This window comes from Sarcophilus harrisii, chromosome 6, assembly GCF_902635505.1.
Source record: "Sarcophilus harrisii chromosome 6, mSarHar1.11, whole genome shotgun sequence".
NCBI lineage: Eukaryota > Metazoa > Chordata > Mammalia > Dasyuromorphia > Dasyuridae > Sarcophilus > Sarcophilus harrisii.
In genome coordinates, this window is record NC_045431.1 from 237,599,998 (window position 1) to 237,614,995 (window position 14,998).

General features: G+C 50.4%; 1 protein-coding gene across 1 annotated transcript in view; it reads left to right on the forward strand.

The window, feature by feature from the left end:
• Window positions 1-14,998, forward strand: part of SHANK2 (SH3 and multiple ankyrin repeat domains 2) — a 539,915-nt gene that overhangs the window by 301,509 nt on the left and 223,408 nt on the right. The window contains exon 14 of the mRNA XM_031943606.1: window positions 11,827-11,902. Coding sequence (XP_031799466.1) covers window positions 11,827-11,902 — 76 coding nt within the window. The remainder of the gene's footprint in view (window positions 1-11,826; window positions 11,903-14,998) is intronic.

Sequence of the window (14,998 nt, forward strand, 5' to 3'; positions counted from 1 at the left end):
CTGCCAAAGGTCAGCAGCCTTCCCGAGGCCGGTCGCCGCCATGTGGGCCGGGGGCACTTGGCTGGCTACAGCAGCTGGAGAGAGCGACCGTGGGCCTGGGCGCGCTGCCCGAAGCCCACGGCTCAGGCTGGCGGGCAGAGGGCAGGCGGCTGCCTTCCCCGGGAAGGCCGTGGGCCCACGGGCAAGAAACAAGCACAACCGCCAGGGATGACTGAGGAAGCCGGCGACAGCCCGCGAGGGCCCGGCACAAACTGGGGCTGGGGGAGGGAGGCCCCAGCTCTCCCCCGAGACCGGCTGCTGGGCTCAGGCGCAGGGGAGCACGCCTTTTGTTCCTCCTTCTGCTCTCCAAGCGCTGTGGACTCTGAGGGAGAAAGGCCCATTGTTCGGTGTTCCAGGCATCCTCGCTCTCCTGGTTGTGGAAGCTTGAATGGCCTGCACAGAATGGCTGGAGCTGCCCCCCCCCCCCCCCCCCCCCCCCACGTCCAGCACTCTCCGGGTCTCGGCCAGGAGGGCAGAGCCGGGGATAATGGCCCCTTTCATGGAGCTCTGCTGGGGCTGCGGGTAACGGCAGGAGACACAAGCAGGGGGATCTCACACATACACACACACACACACACACACACACATACACACACACTCACAGAGATACAAACACACACACACAGAGATTCACTCACACACTCATACATTACAAACACACTCACACAGACACACACACACACCCCTCAGTAGAACCACAACATGGTTGTGGGGTGTGAACACACTGAAAAGAATGACTGAGTCACCTCCGTGGATCCCACCCCCAACCACCAGGCAGCCACAGCCTGAGACAGAGCTTGTAGGGAGAGCAACCAGAGCCCCCCGAGCTGGGGTAGGTGGCAAGGGCAGCCCCGCGTCGGACATCAGGAGCCCAAAGGAAATTTTCTGACCAGGAATCTCCCAAATGATGGAGCGTGGGAAGTCCAGCCCGAGGGGTGGCTTCTTGTGGCTGGGCTTGCTGCCCCCCAGAATAAGTGCCAGCTTTCTGTCCGGCCTGACTTTGGGAGGAGGCTCCCCATGGTCTGTAGTGGCGGCGGCCGAGCACAGGGAAGGATGGCGTGAGCGCAGGGCTCCATGATGGGAGGAGGACCAAGGAACTGGCCGTGTGAGCCAGGCCACGAGTCTGGGGGTCTGAGATTGCTGAGCATCTATGCCCCCGGTGTCTGACTTTGAACCAGTTGACATTTTGCTTTGAACCATTGACTTGTGTCTGAGATCCCCATTATACCTGGGCCTCCACGGGCCTCCCCGAGGCCCGTCGCCGGCCCCCTATGTTCTCATCCCGTGGGGTTTTTTGTGTCCATATTTTCTGGTGAACCTCTACCTTGGGTCCACTCAGGCTTGTGCTCAAGAGGAGCAGGCTAAATGTTACTCCCCCACACTCTCTGTCATTCCCTGCTTCCCTTATTTTATAAATACGTTCAGTTCAACAGCACGGGGAGGGGGACAGGTGCTTTACTGACCATGGTGACAAAAAGGCCAAAGCAAGACCTCCTTCCTCGAAGAGCCCCTGTCCCACTACTCTGTGTTCTCATTGTGCTCCTTCCACTGTTGGCAACACACACTCACACACACATACACACACACACACACACTCACACACACACACACTCACACACACACACACTCACTCACATACACAAGTTTGGGTGATGAGATAGCTCAGACCCATCGCTCTTTGAACATTGCCGCCGGTTGATCCCGGGTGGGCTCCTTCTCCACTCGGCCCACCTTAGAGAAGCGCTTCCATCTGCGGACAGCAGCTTCCTGCCCAGGGACGTCGTATCTTCCTAAACTTGGACTCAGATCTGTCCTGTTCAGCTTTTTTCCCTTCTGTCTGTACCTTGCTCTGCATTCTGTTAGCATTTCTATAACTGTCTATAATTTAAAAAGGAGCGTTATTTCTGGATTGGGCACCAATCAGGAATCTAGTTCCTCCTTTTAGCCCAAATTCTGCATTGGGCTCGGGACTCCAGCAGGCTGCCTGCCGCGTCTCGTCCCCTGAGAGATCACTTGGGAAGCTGTTCAGGAGGAGAGCCCGAGCCTCCCCCTTCCTTTTCCTCTCAAATTTTCAGCCCCACCAAGGGTAGTTGTCGGTCAGTCAGTTTTTGCCACCTTTGCGAACTGTCCTGCATTCAGAGAGAGGAAGGGCAGAAAAGAAACTCGGCTCCTGTTCTAGAACTCAGGATTTAAGACCCATTGAGAGCTCAGAAACCACCTACCCCACCCTGTCCCCTCGTTTGACATGGAACAAGATTGAAGCCCAAGTTATTAATTGACTTTCATTTTCCACTTTGGAATTGTAGCAGCTTTTAAATGCAAGTGAGGGCTCTTCTGCCCTTCTGGCATCTGGAAATAATGTGAACCCATCAAGACTTAACGGTTCCGAGGTTTTTCAGTGCCTTTTATGCTGCCCCCATCTACTGGGTAGTCTGCTACAAGGGCTAGAATGATAGACTTGACATTGGGATGGTACAATTCAGATACTAGCAGGGTGACCCTAGAAGAGTCATTTCAGCTCTCTAAGGGTCCTGTACGAAATACCCCCAGCCCTATGGGAAAGCCCAGCCCCTGGGAGTGTTTGGGAGTCTACTCCTTCAGGTTACCCTTAGCGAACACTCTGGTCAATGTCCTAATTCACTTGTAAGCTTCTTAGCAATAGGAACCGAGTCTTATTCGGGACAAAGCTGTTGACATCCCCTTGCAGGGACATAGCTTTGGTTTTTCCAGTAGCCATATATGGCTGGGAAAGTTGGATTGTAGTCAAAAGTGAGTGCCACAGGATCGATGCTCTCCCACTGTGTTTCTGGAGAAGACTTTTGGGAGTCCCTGAGCCAGCAAAGAGACCAATCAGTACTTAAAGGAATTAATTCAGGCTATTGATTGGAAGGCAAAGATTGAAGCTGAAGCTAAACCACTTTGGCCACACAATGAGAAGACGGGACTTTATGGGAATGAACTGTTGTTGGGGAAAATTAAAAGCAAAAAGGAAAGGGGGTAGCAGAAGTTGAGAAGGAGAGAGAGCTGGTCAGGGAAACAAGGAGCAGGAGCTTGTATAGACTTTGGGAGACGTGGAGAAGGGCCCGGCGTGCTGCAGTCAGATGTCACTGCTCAGGGATGGAACCAGAGAAATCTGGGTTGAAACAATGCCTCTGACACATCCCACCTCTGGGACCCCAGTCAAATCATTTAACTTTTTTACACCCAGTTCCTCATCTGTAAACTGAAATTAGAACCTGGAGCTCCTACCACATGGAGTAGTTCTGAAACCCAGTTGTGATAACAACGTAAAGCACTTTGCAAATAACAAAAAGCGCTCTACTGTCTTTGTTGTGGCTGTTGTTGCCTTATGGCAACAGTAGGTAAAAATGGTCCTGAGACGAGCTCGATGGTGATACTTTTCTCCTGGATTTATTGTTCTGTGGCACAGTGTGCAGGCAGACGTAGGAACCACTTTTTGTAAGAAGTTTTTTTGGCTATTCCAATGGACTTGTGATGGAGAGAGCCATGTACAGATAGAAAGGGAGTTACGGGGACTGACTGTGGATCACAACATAGTATTTTCACCTTTTTGTTGTTTGCTTAGTTGCTTTTTTTCTTTCTCATTTTTTCCTCTTTTTGATTTGATTTTTCTTGCACAGCATGATAAAAATGGAAATATGGTATAGCATAGTTGCACATGTTTAACATATACTGGATTACTTGTCTAGGGGAAGGAGTCAGAGGAAGAGAAGGAGAAAATTTTGGTTTTGTATTTTGTAAATAGAAAACTATTTTTGCATGTATTTTGAAAAGAAAAAGATACTGTTAAAAAAAGTTTTTTGACTAGAAAGATTTGAGATTGGAGTTCAGCCACTGGAAGTAGCTTTGGGACAGTGGCTAGAGCAGGCAGGATGCTGGGATGGCGACTGGATCTCGGCTCCTTGTCGGCCTGGAACAATTCTTTAGACTCTCAGAGATGAGAAGGTTCCTTCTGCCTCTCCATCCAGGGCTGGAACTCTTGCATTGGTCAGATAATCAGGACACCTTTGTTAAGCACCCCCTCATGTGCCATATACTGTGCTAGAGCGCTAGGTGAAAGACAAGTGACAGTCCCTATTCCCAAACAGCTCACTCTATTGGGGAGAATTACATGAAAATGACTATGTATAAGAAATCTGTGGAGCGAGTAAATAAGAATCAATAGAGGGGGATCAGGAGGCCGGGAAAGTCAGAAGACAGATTTGGGGAGGGGGAGTGTTCCAGGCAAGGGGTTCATCCAAGAGCCGGGGGGGGTCAGCTCTATGAGTTAGCCAGGAGACGGGTGGGCCTGAACTAAAGAACACATGCTGGGGGGAAGGTGGGAGAAGACTAGAAAGGGCTGAGGCTCCCATGCCTCCTGGTGTTTGATCCTAGAAGTTAGAGGGAGTTGTTAGAGTTTATTGGATAGGGATTGGGGGGAACATTGTGCTTCAGGGAAATCACTTTCATGGCTGAATGGAGAATGGATTGGAGTGGAGAGAGACTTGCAGGCAGGCCTCCTGATGGTCCAGGCCTGAGGTTCTGAGAACTTTACAAGGCCAGCAGAAATGGCAGAGAACAGAGATGGGAGATGAGAGAATGGGCAGTCAGGAAGGAAACCTAGGTTTCTAGCCTGGGGGGCTGGGGGGCTGGGAGGATGGCCTTAGCACTAGGAAGTTTGGAAGGAGGGACTTGGGAAAGGATAGTGGGGAGTTTGATAGGTCTTCCAGGTCATCCTTTTGAAGCTTTACTTGGACAGTTGGAGAAGGAGATTGAAGGCCAGCAGAAAGCTCAGGGCCAAGGAAAGAGAGTCCTCGGCTGAGAGGAGAACCACATTCATGTGAGTGGCGATCGCCAAGGGAAATGTCTGAAAAAAGAGAAAAGTGATAACCCCTGTTAGTGGGCAGGAGGGGAAGGAGTCTAGAGTTGCAGAAGCATCTGGGGGAGCTGAGAAGAGGGGGGTCCTGGCAAATGGCCTCAGGAAGCGCAGGTTCTCAGATAAGAAGTTGGAGAAAGGGGGATCATGGGAGATTTGAGAAAGGACATAAAAGTTGGGAAGAATCAGTGGGGAGTTCATTGGGAGCTAGAACAAGACTAAAGTTCAGTGGGGAGGGCCCTGTTGGGATTATGGAACATTCATTTGTAACGGCTACAGTCTGTGACATGACTTCCTTCACCCCCATGTTATTGCTTGTGAATAGGAGCAAAGGCTGCAGCGGATGGGCGACACAGGGCCAAGGCTCGGCAGCCACAACCCCGTGGGCTAAGGGGGCAAAGATTCCAGACAAGGGTCAGTGCAAAGCTGAACTGAGCCCCAGAGGTCCAGATAGGGTCCCATCATTTCCAGGAGGTCCTCCCCGCACGCTGAGCCTGCCCGCTATACAGCAGTAGACCCCATTCTCCCTGTGGGACCAGCCCTACCATCTTTTCTGATCCCATAAATAACTTCCTTCACTCCATTTCTTCTGTGGAATATTCTTGTGTTTATTATTTTGTTTTGTACACAGTAGGTTCTCGATGAATTAATTTTGAATTGAAATATTTTTAAATCTCCCCTTAGGTTAGCAAAGGATCGGTGAACCGAGTATTTCATTTAATCATCTCTAGCTGTTAAATGGAGTGTCAGAAATGCCTAAAGAGCACACACCATAATATTATTTCAGTAAAAAGCTAAGTAGAGGATAATTAGGTGGAAACAGAATCAAGGACACTACGTCTTAACGATCTTGTCCTTTGAAAGAGATTTTTTCCTCAAAAACCATTTCTCGTTTCATGAGAAGTATCTCAACAGAGATGTGTGGGTATGGCCCGGTGGGATGAGTCTCGCGGCCTTGCCAAATTCCCGGTTCCATGAGGGAGATAGCTAGAGCAATCAAGGGCTGAGTTCCTGACTGTTGGTTTTTCCCAGTCTGATTTTCATTTTCTTTTTAATTTTATTTTCCCCAGTTATGTGTAAAACATTTTGGGGGATTTTACATGTATGTTTATTTTTTCTACATCATTCCATATGAATCATGTTGGGAGAGAAAAATCCCCAAAGGGAAAAACCACAAGAAAGGAAACAGAAGAAAAATAAGTGAATAGAGCACATGTTGATTTATATTCAGTCTCAGTGGTTCCCTCTCTGGGTGCAACTAGTGTTTTCCACCCAAAGTTTATTGGGATTGGCCAGAATCACTGAACCACCAAGAAGAACCAAGTCTTTCGCCATTGATCATTGCACCATCTCGCTGTTTCTGGGCTCATTGTATTCCCGGTTCTGCTTTTTTCTCTCAGCATCAGTTCATGTAAATAATTCCATGTCTTTCTAAAGTCAGCTTGTTCATCATTTTTTATAGAACGATAATATTCCATTACTTTCGCTCGCCATAACTTATTTAGCCGTTCCCCAGTTGATGGACAGCTACTCATTTTTCAGTTCTTTGCCACCACAAAAGTTGCACACGTGGGTCCTTTTCCTTCTTTTATGATTTGTTTGGAATTCAAATCCAACCCTTTGCTGGGTCAGAGAGTATGAGATCCTGTTATTTCTTTGCTGTTTCTTTCTCCCCCTCATTCTGCAGAGGAGGAGCCTGAGGCAACAAGGTTAAGCGACTTGCCCAGGGCCATATACTCAAGGGGAGTCTGGGGAAGGATTTGGAATTAGAAAGGCGAATCTCCCTGACTTCTAGGCCAGCCCTTACTCTGCTACCAGCCGCCTGCTCCTCATCTTAGAGGCAGAAATTGCTCTGGGGAAACGTGGTCCCAGAGACATAACAGCCGAGCTGGGAGACAAGTGCCGTCCCTAGTGATAAATTCATCACTGAGTCAGAGGGAGGGCCGATCGGGTTTGAAAACTCCACAGACCCAGCATCCAGCCCTGCCCTGGGCACTGCTCCTTTTATTCCAAGCCATAAAAAGTCCTGCTGTCTTTCCATTGGGCCGGAAGCGCCTGGAAGACAGGGCCTGGCTCCTGTGGTAGGTACTTGAGAGATTAATTATCCTCCCAGCTCTGTAGGTTAGGTAACCAGGTTCAGGGAGATGGGAGGATTTATTTATGGCCACCAGTTAGCAATTATAGCAGGTCAGATGTGAATCCTTCCTGGCTCTGGATCTAGCCCCCTCCCCTCGGGGCAGGATCTCCAAACCTCCAGTGCAGGCCCTAGTCTTACTTTCTTCCTTTTCTCTTTTATTCATCTTTTCTTTCCTCTTCCCTCCTCTCTTCCCCCAGCACCTCTGCCTTGGAGCTGAGAGCTGAATGCTGGCTGGTTTCCCCACCGCTGCTCTCGGGGGCCGCTGAGTTTTGCACTGAGATCAGAGGGCGTCTGTCTGCAGCCCCCCCTCTGGGCACCACATGAGCAGACAGAATTGGGGTCCCCACCCCCACGTGTAACTCCTGGCGGGCTGGAACCCTTGACCCTGGCCCCGAGAGCCTGCATTGGAGAGCACCGTCTCCCAATCAGGTGGAGGCCCTGAATAGTTCCCTAGGTAACCAGCGCACAGCCACCAACTCGAGCCTTAAGCAATAAGGGAGCTAGTAATAATAATAATTAATAACAAAGCCCTTGGTACTCCAGCGGCTGAGTGCTGCTGCATGACTCAACAGCCCGGAAAGTGAGGAGGGCCTGGCCCAGATTTCCCCCAGGTTTCTTTCAGCCTGAATGTGTGAGGGCTAATGAGGACCCGGTGGGGGAGGGAAGAACCACGGGGCATCGTGCCCCTGTTGGACACTGTGCGGCAGGACCTCGGAAAGGTCGCGCCTGAGAAACGCTCTTGTTCTGCAGGATGGGGCGCCCTGGGCGGGGGGTGAGGGTCTCCTGCTAGCCTGGGGTCCACTTCGGGCAGCATTCTCAGGGGACACTGCTCACCCCTGCTCTCTCACCTGTCTGACCTTCCCTTCTCCCCCACATGGAAGGTCTGACCTTCCCTTCTCCCCGACATGGAGGGTCTGCCCTTCCCTTCCCCCCAGCTGTAGGTATGAAGACAGAGAAGGCAGAAAACCAATGAGTGAACAAGACAAAGATGCCTCGAGGAGGGTGGACCCAGGGCCCAGGGAGTCACAGAAGGCTTCGGGAAGAGGTAGATCGCTCTCCAACTATATCTGAGTCTGAGGATTCCAGGTGGGGGAAGGGATGAGTGGGAAGGACCGCTTGACTGAACGTGGAGCTTACGAGGGCAAGTCCCCCCCACAGACGTCAGTTGGACCAGATCCTGAAAGGCTTTAGGTTCCAAAAGAGGGATGGATTTCATTGAGAGGCAATAGGGAGCTATTGAGTTTTCTTGATCTGGGAAAGACTTGTTAGATCTGTGCTTTCGGGCTCTCGGGTGAGAGGGGAAGGAGGTGGGAGCATATACCACCCCCTCACCCTCGGGCATCCGGAGCATTCTCAGGCCCAAGCACTGAAAAGGCCAAAGTCCAGCCCTGTCTTCCAGCTCTAGCAGTTTTCTTTCTTTTTTTTTTTTTTTTTTTTTTTTTATAGTAACTTTTTATTGACAGAATCCATGCCAGGGTAATTTTTTTTTACAACATTATCCCTTACACTCACTTCTCTTCCGATTTTTCCCTCCCACCCTCCACCCCCTCCCCTAGATGGCAAGCAGTCCTACATATGTTGAATATGTTCTAGTATATCCTAGATACAATGTATGTGTGCAGATCCAAACAGTTTTCTTGTTGCACAGGGAGAATTGGATTCAGAAGGTAGAAGTAACCCGGGAAGAAAAACAAAAATGCAAACAGTTTACATTCATTTCCCAGTGTTTTTTTCTTTGGGTGTAGCTGCTTCTGTCCATCATTGATCAATTGAAACTGAATTAGGTCTCTTTGTCAAAGAAATCCACTTCCATCAGATTACATCTTCATACAGTATCGTTGTTGACATATATAATGATCGCCTGGTTCTGCTCATTTCCCTCAGCATCAGTTCACGTAAGTCTCTCCAAGCTTCTCTGTATTCATCCCGCTGGTCATTTCTTACAGAACAATAATATTCCATAACATTCATATACCACAATTTACCCAACCATTCTCCAATTGATGGGCAGCTACTCAGTTTCCAGCTTCTAGCCACTACAAACGGGGCTGCCACAAACATTTTGGCACATACTGGTCCCTTTCCCTTCTTTAGTATCTCCTTGGGGTATAAGCCCAATAGAAACACTGCTGGATCAAAGGGTATGCACAGTTTGATAACTTTTTGGGCATAATTCCAGATTGCTCTCCAGAATGGTTGGATTTGTTCACAACTCCACTAACAGCATCAGTGTCCCAGTTTTCCCACATCCCCTCCAACACTCATCATTATTTTTTCCTGTCATCTTAGCCAATCTGACAGGTGTGTAGTGGTATCTCAGAGTTGTCTTAATTTGCATTTCTCTGATTAATAATGATTTGGAACACTCTTTCATATGAGTGGTAATAGTTTCAATTTCATCATCTGAAAATTGTCTGTTCATATCCTTTGACCATTTATCAATTGGAGAATGGCTTGGTTTCTTATAAATTAGAGTCAGCTCTCTATATATTTTGGAAATGAGGCCTTTATCAGAACCTTTAGCTGTGAAGATGTTTTCCCAGTTTGTTGCTTCCCTTCTAATCTTGTTTACATTAGTTTTGTTTGTACAGAAGCTTTTTAATTTGATGTAATCAAAATTTTCTATTTTGTGATCAATAATGGTCTCTAGTTCGTCTTTAGTCACAAATTTCTTCCTCTTCCACAAGTCTGAGAGATAAACTATCCTATGTTCCTCCAATTTGTTTATAATCTCGTTCATTATGTCTAAATCATGGACCCATTTTGATCTTATCTTGGTGTATGGTGTTAAGTGTGGGTCCATGCCTAATTTCTGCCATACTAATTTCCAGCTTTCCCAGCAGTTTTTGTCAAATAATGAATTCTTATCCCAAAAGTGAGGATCTTTGGGTTTGTCAAACACTAAATTGCTGTAGTTGACTATTCTGTCTTGTGAACCTAACCTGTTCCACTGATCAACTAATCTATTTCTTAGCCAGTACCAAATGGTTTTGGTGACTGCTGCTTTATAATATAGTTTTAGATCAGGTACAGCTAGGCCACCTTCATTTGATTTTTTTTTCATTAATTCTTTTGAGATTCTTGACCTTTTATTATTCCATATGAATTTTGTTGTTATTTTTTCTAGATCATTAAAATATTTTCTTGGAAGTCTGATTGGTATAGCACTAAATAAATAGATTAGGGAGTATTGTCATCTTTATTATATTTGCTCGACCTATCCAGGAGCACTAGATATTTTTCCAATTGTTTAAGTCTGACTTTATTTGTATGGAAAGTTTTTTGTAATTTAGCTCATATAATTCCTGACTTTCCTTTGGTAGGTAGATTCCCAAATATTTTATGCTGTCGACAGTGATTCTGAATGGAATTTCTCTTTGTATCTCTTGCTGTTGGATTTTGTTGGTGATGTATAAAAATGCTGAGGATTTATGGGGATTTATTTTATAACCTGCAACTTTGCTAAAGTTATGGATTATTTCAAATAGCTTTTTCGTTGAATGTCTGGGGTTCTCCAAGTATACCATCATATCATCTGCAAAGAGTAATAGTTTGGTGTCCTCATTGCCTATTCTGATTCCTTTAATCTCTTTCTCGACTCTTATTGCCAAAGCTAGTGTTTCTAATACAATATTGAATAATAATGGTGACAGTGGGCAACCTTGGCTCTAGCAGTTTCTAGAATCCCCTTAGCCCCAGTCTCTGCTGTCCCCCATGGAGAGATCCCAGAGGTTCTGGGGGTCCTTTTAGCCTCCTGGGCTCAGGCAGCCCCCCCTGACACTCAGCTGTTGTTTTTCCAGATGGAAAATGTTCTAATTGGCGTTCAGCATCTGTTGGGTGGACGTTGAGGCTGTGACTGCTGCTGGGCTCGGAGGCTGAGGGCGGGAGCCCATGCCGGTCATCTCCCCAATAACCCCAGGGGCTCAGAGGAGCCGGCCTTCTGCTCTCTCTGATTGGTTGAAGCCAGTGAAACCACCCGGGGCTTTTTTCCCAGTTTGGGGGCGCTGCTCTTTTCTCTCTTGTGGGTCTGGGAAGCAATGACCTTAATATGGAAGCATCAGCATGGCCCCAAGGGCCCAAGCTTGGGGGTAGCCCAGCATCCAATTTGAATTCTGCTCAGCTTCCCGTGTTCTATGGGACGTGCAAGCAGAACAGCAGATGGCCCCCGGCCTGGACCCCTGTGTGTGGGGGTCCTACGGCGTGCCTGGGGAAGAGAAGGGCCCCCTCCCCTCTCCACCACCGACAGCCCCAGGGTCCATCCCCAGAATGCCGGCTGATTGGTCTTCTGGGCCAAGCTGGCCCTCCAGGTCAGGCCAGTCCGGGCCAAGCTGGCCCTCCAGGTCAGGCCAGTCTGGGCCAGGCTGTTCCTCTGGGCCAGGCCGGTCCTCTGGGCAGGTCGGTCCTCCAGCTCAGGCCAGACCAGGTCAGGCCATTCCTCTGGGCCAAGCTGGTCCTCCAGGTCAGGCCAGTCCAGGCCAGGCTGGTCCTCTGGGTTAGGCTGTTCCTCTGGGCCAGGCCGGTCCTCTGGGCCAAGCTGGTCCTCCAGGTCAGGCCAGTCGGGGCCAGGCCGGTCCTTGGGGAGTAGAAAGCAGATCTGAACCCGCTCCCCCGCTCCAACGAGCTCCCCCTGTTAGAGATGCAGCGGCTACTTGGTCCTTGTGTCCGCTGGGTCCTGGCAGCACAAGAGCCTCATGTTGGCCCTGCCCAAGTTGCACCTGCTTTGTTCATGACAAAGTTTCCTAAAAACGATTTTTCTCTCTTTCCGTCTGCACAGAGACTCGCACTGACCGCACCAAGAAGCTCTTCCGACACTACACGGTGGGCTCCTATGACAGCTTCGACGCCTCCAGGTGAGACGGATTTCTTTTTTGCCCCGGGATGCCGGGGCTGCGGTTGTTGCTGGGCCCGGCCAACAGTTGGTTCAGTTGGTCTGAGACGTGTGTTTGGGTGGGGAACTTCCTGCTGCTCTCGCGTCCCTCAGAGCGATCTGTACTGTTGGGCCTAATGGGGAAGCTCAGGTTCTGAGCCCTGGCTGCCCCTCGGATTTGTGGGCCCAGACCCGGAGCCTTCCCAGAGGGGAGAAGGGAGAAAAATGGGGGAGGAGGCCATGCTTGGCCCCGGGTCCATAAAGCTTCTCTTCCAAAGTGTGGATGGGAACTCCTTCCCCCCAAGAGCCATCTTGTGATGCTTCAGGCTCCTTTTCACCCTGTACCCCCAGGGCCATCTGCAGGGCCAACTTTGCTGCCATAACCGGGGCTGCCCTTTGGCCTGGAAGCCTGCCCGGGGCCTCTGCTCAAGCGGGAAGGGCGTGTGGGGAAAGGGCTGGAGCCTGCTCAGGAATTCTCCTCCTTCAGGCCTGGTGTGGGAGGGGCATCTAGGGGTCACCGACTCATCCAGAGTCTGTGGTAGTGTCCCGAGAGCCGGGACGTGTCCGTTGGGTGAATGAGAAGGCTGCGCCGAGTGAGCAGGGGGACGTCTGGGCTCCAGGCGGGGGGAGCCAGTAACTGGGCCCCACCTCTCATCGTGTCCAAATGGCCATTGTTATAGAACAGTTATTAACTATGCAGCGAGTCCTTGGCCTTTGGGAGTCCCCTAGACCCTAGCAGGGGAGAGGAGGGCACAGAGCTGTCCTTTGTCCGGGAGCCGGGTTCTCCGCCCTACGGGCCCAGCCAGATACAGAAGAGATCCCACCAGAGCCATGGGGTGTAGGGGAGGAAGGGGCAGTGAGGGAGGAGGAAGGGAACGGCTTCTGTTGAGGACCTACTGTGCGGCAGGCGCTGCGCTCAGCGCTTTACAGGTTTCTCCCTTGGGAAGTAGATCAGGGACGGGGCATGGGCAGGGAGTTTGCTTGATCCACCGCAGATAAAGCGTGGGGCCCCAGGCAGCTTGATGCCGGGACGTGGGACCGGGAGGAGACGTCTTCCCCACCAAACCCGGCTCCGGTTCCCACGTCACAATTGCCTGCTAAGCAGTGAGGCGAGATCCACCGCTGTCCCGGTTCTCGGCCTGGAAGCCGGCCTGGTCCCTTTTGCTGCCTCCCACGGGCGCCTTCTCCATGTTCTCTTCCTTGGCCCCGTTGGTCAGTCTCACAGCCAGCGAACTCCAGTCCTCCCGAGCGGCCCCATCACTGTCAACGTGGCTCCCTCACGCTCTCGACGGGGAGCAGCCTGCGGTGCCGCAGTGAACAGGGCGCTGGGCCCGGCATCAGGCAGCCCCGGATTCAGATCCAGTCTCAGACCCCGCCAGATGTTTGAGCCTGGGCAAGTCCCTCAGCCCCTGTTTGCCTCAGTTTCCCCGACTATGAAATGGGAATCATAACAGCGCTTACCTTCCAGGTCTGTGATTGGGGATCAGAGAGAACAGTTGTCGAGCACCTCGCACATGGCAGGCTCCCAGAAGGTTTTGCTCCCTTCCTTTAACCCCAGCCTTCTTAGCATCTTTATGGCCTTTGCCTCTGTTAATGGTGCTCTCTCCCCCAGAGCTCTTCTGCTCCCTGGGCTTTCAAGAACACAGCTCCCTCTAGTGTTTGTAATGGTTCCTTTCCATCTCCTTTGGCATCAAAGCCCCTCCATGGGGATGGTCCCGTTGGCTTGGGGACGTCATGAGCCACCATGGGGTTAATGGCCCTCCCTGGCTGACAGCGGAGCTCTGTAACCGCCCTGGTCTCTCCCCTGAGCAGCGCCCACCTAGTGGGGATCGCAGACCCTCAGGGACATCTGGTCATTGCTCAGATGTTCAGCGCATCTGGTCGTTGGCAAGCACTCGATGACCCCCGCTTGTTTTCCTCCCAAAGGCCCCCTCGGCCGACCTCCATTCTTGTCCCGGCCACGGGCGGCATCCGGTCTCCAGGTTCATGCCCTTGGCACTGCCCCTGTTCCATCTCTCTGCCCTTCCTCCTTGGGGACGATCCCTTTGATCTCTCTGCCCTTCCTCCTTTGGGGATGATCTGTTCGATCTCTTCCCTTCCTCCTTGGGGACAATATGTTCCGGTGTTTATGCAGGTAGGGCCGTCATCCTTCCCCTTACACCCTTAATGAATCCCCGTGACTCCCCATTCCCTCTGGTACTAGACACTAAAACGAGCCTTTCTTTGCATAAAACAGTCCCCAAACCTGCTTCTTCTGACCCCCTGGGCCTGACGTACACTGCCTTCCTTCCAGCACACTCAGCTCAGCCAAACTGGCCTTTCCTCCCAGTTTCCCTTTCTGGCTCTGCACTGAATGAAGGGAATGAATTCCCTTCCCACTTCTTCTCTTGGAAACCCTAATTGACTTCAGGATTCGACTCTTTATTATCAATAACCTTGGTTGGTTATGACTTCGATCTCAGTTCTTAAGTATTTTGTAATTTGTTTTGTTATTTTTTGGTTTGTTTTTGTGATTTGTCACATAGTTATTAAAAGGCTTTCATTCAGAGGCTGGATTCATTTGTGCTTGACCTCAGAGGACAGAACAAGGACCACTGAGCCAGGCAGGATCTCAGGAAACGTGGCTGCTCGGGGGTGTTAGGATCGTCGGCCCTTTGTTCCTAAATTGGGTCAGTGACATTGGGTTGGGTGGGTAACGGCTTGACTTGCAAATAGAGTTTGAGTGAGGGCTGTGCAAGACCATCAGTCTCTCTCTTTCATCCAAAGAGAGGCCAGTGGCCAGACTTAGGTCAGGATGACTGAGAAGGACCCAGGATGCAGTGGGAGACCTCGACTTGGAGGTCTTTCCCAGACTTGGAGGTCTGTTTGTCCATTAAGCAATTAATGATTAGATAAGAGTGGAGGCAAAGGATGGTTTAACATGATGGGCTTCCTTGAAAGGTGGGAGGGCTGCCCTCTCATCAAAGCTCTGCAAGTTAGGTCTGCCTGGTGGCCACCAGGTAAGAGGCCAAGTGATTCTTTCCCATCTCTGCCCTGGCCCAGGTGCCATGTGAAGTCCCTCCCATTCCTGAAATTCTGC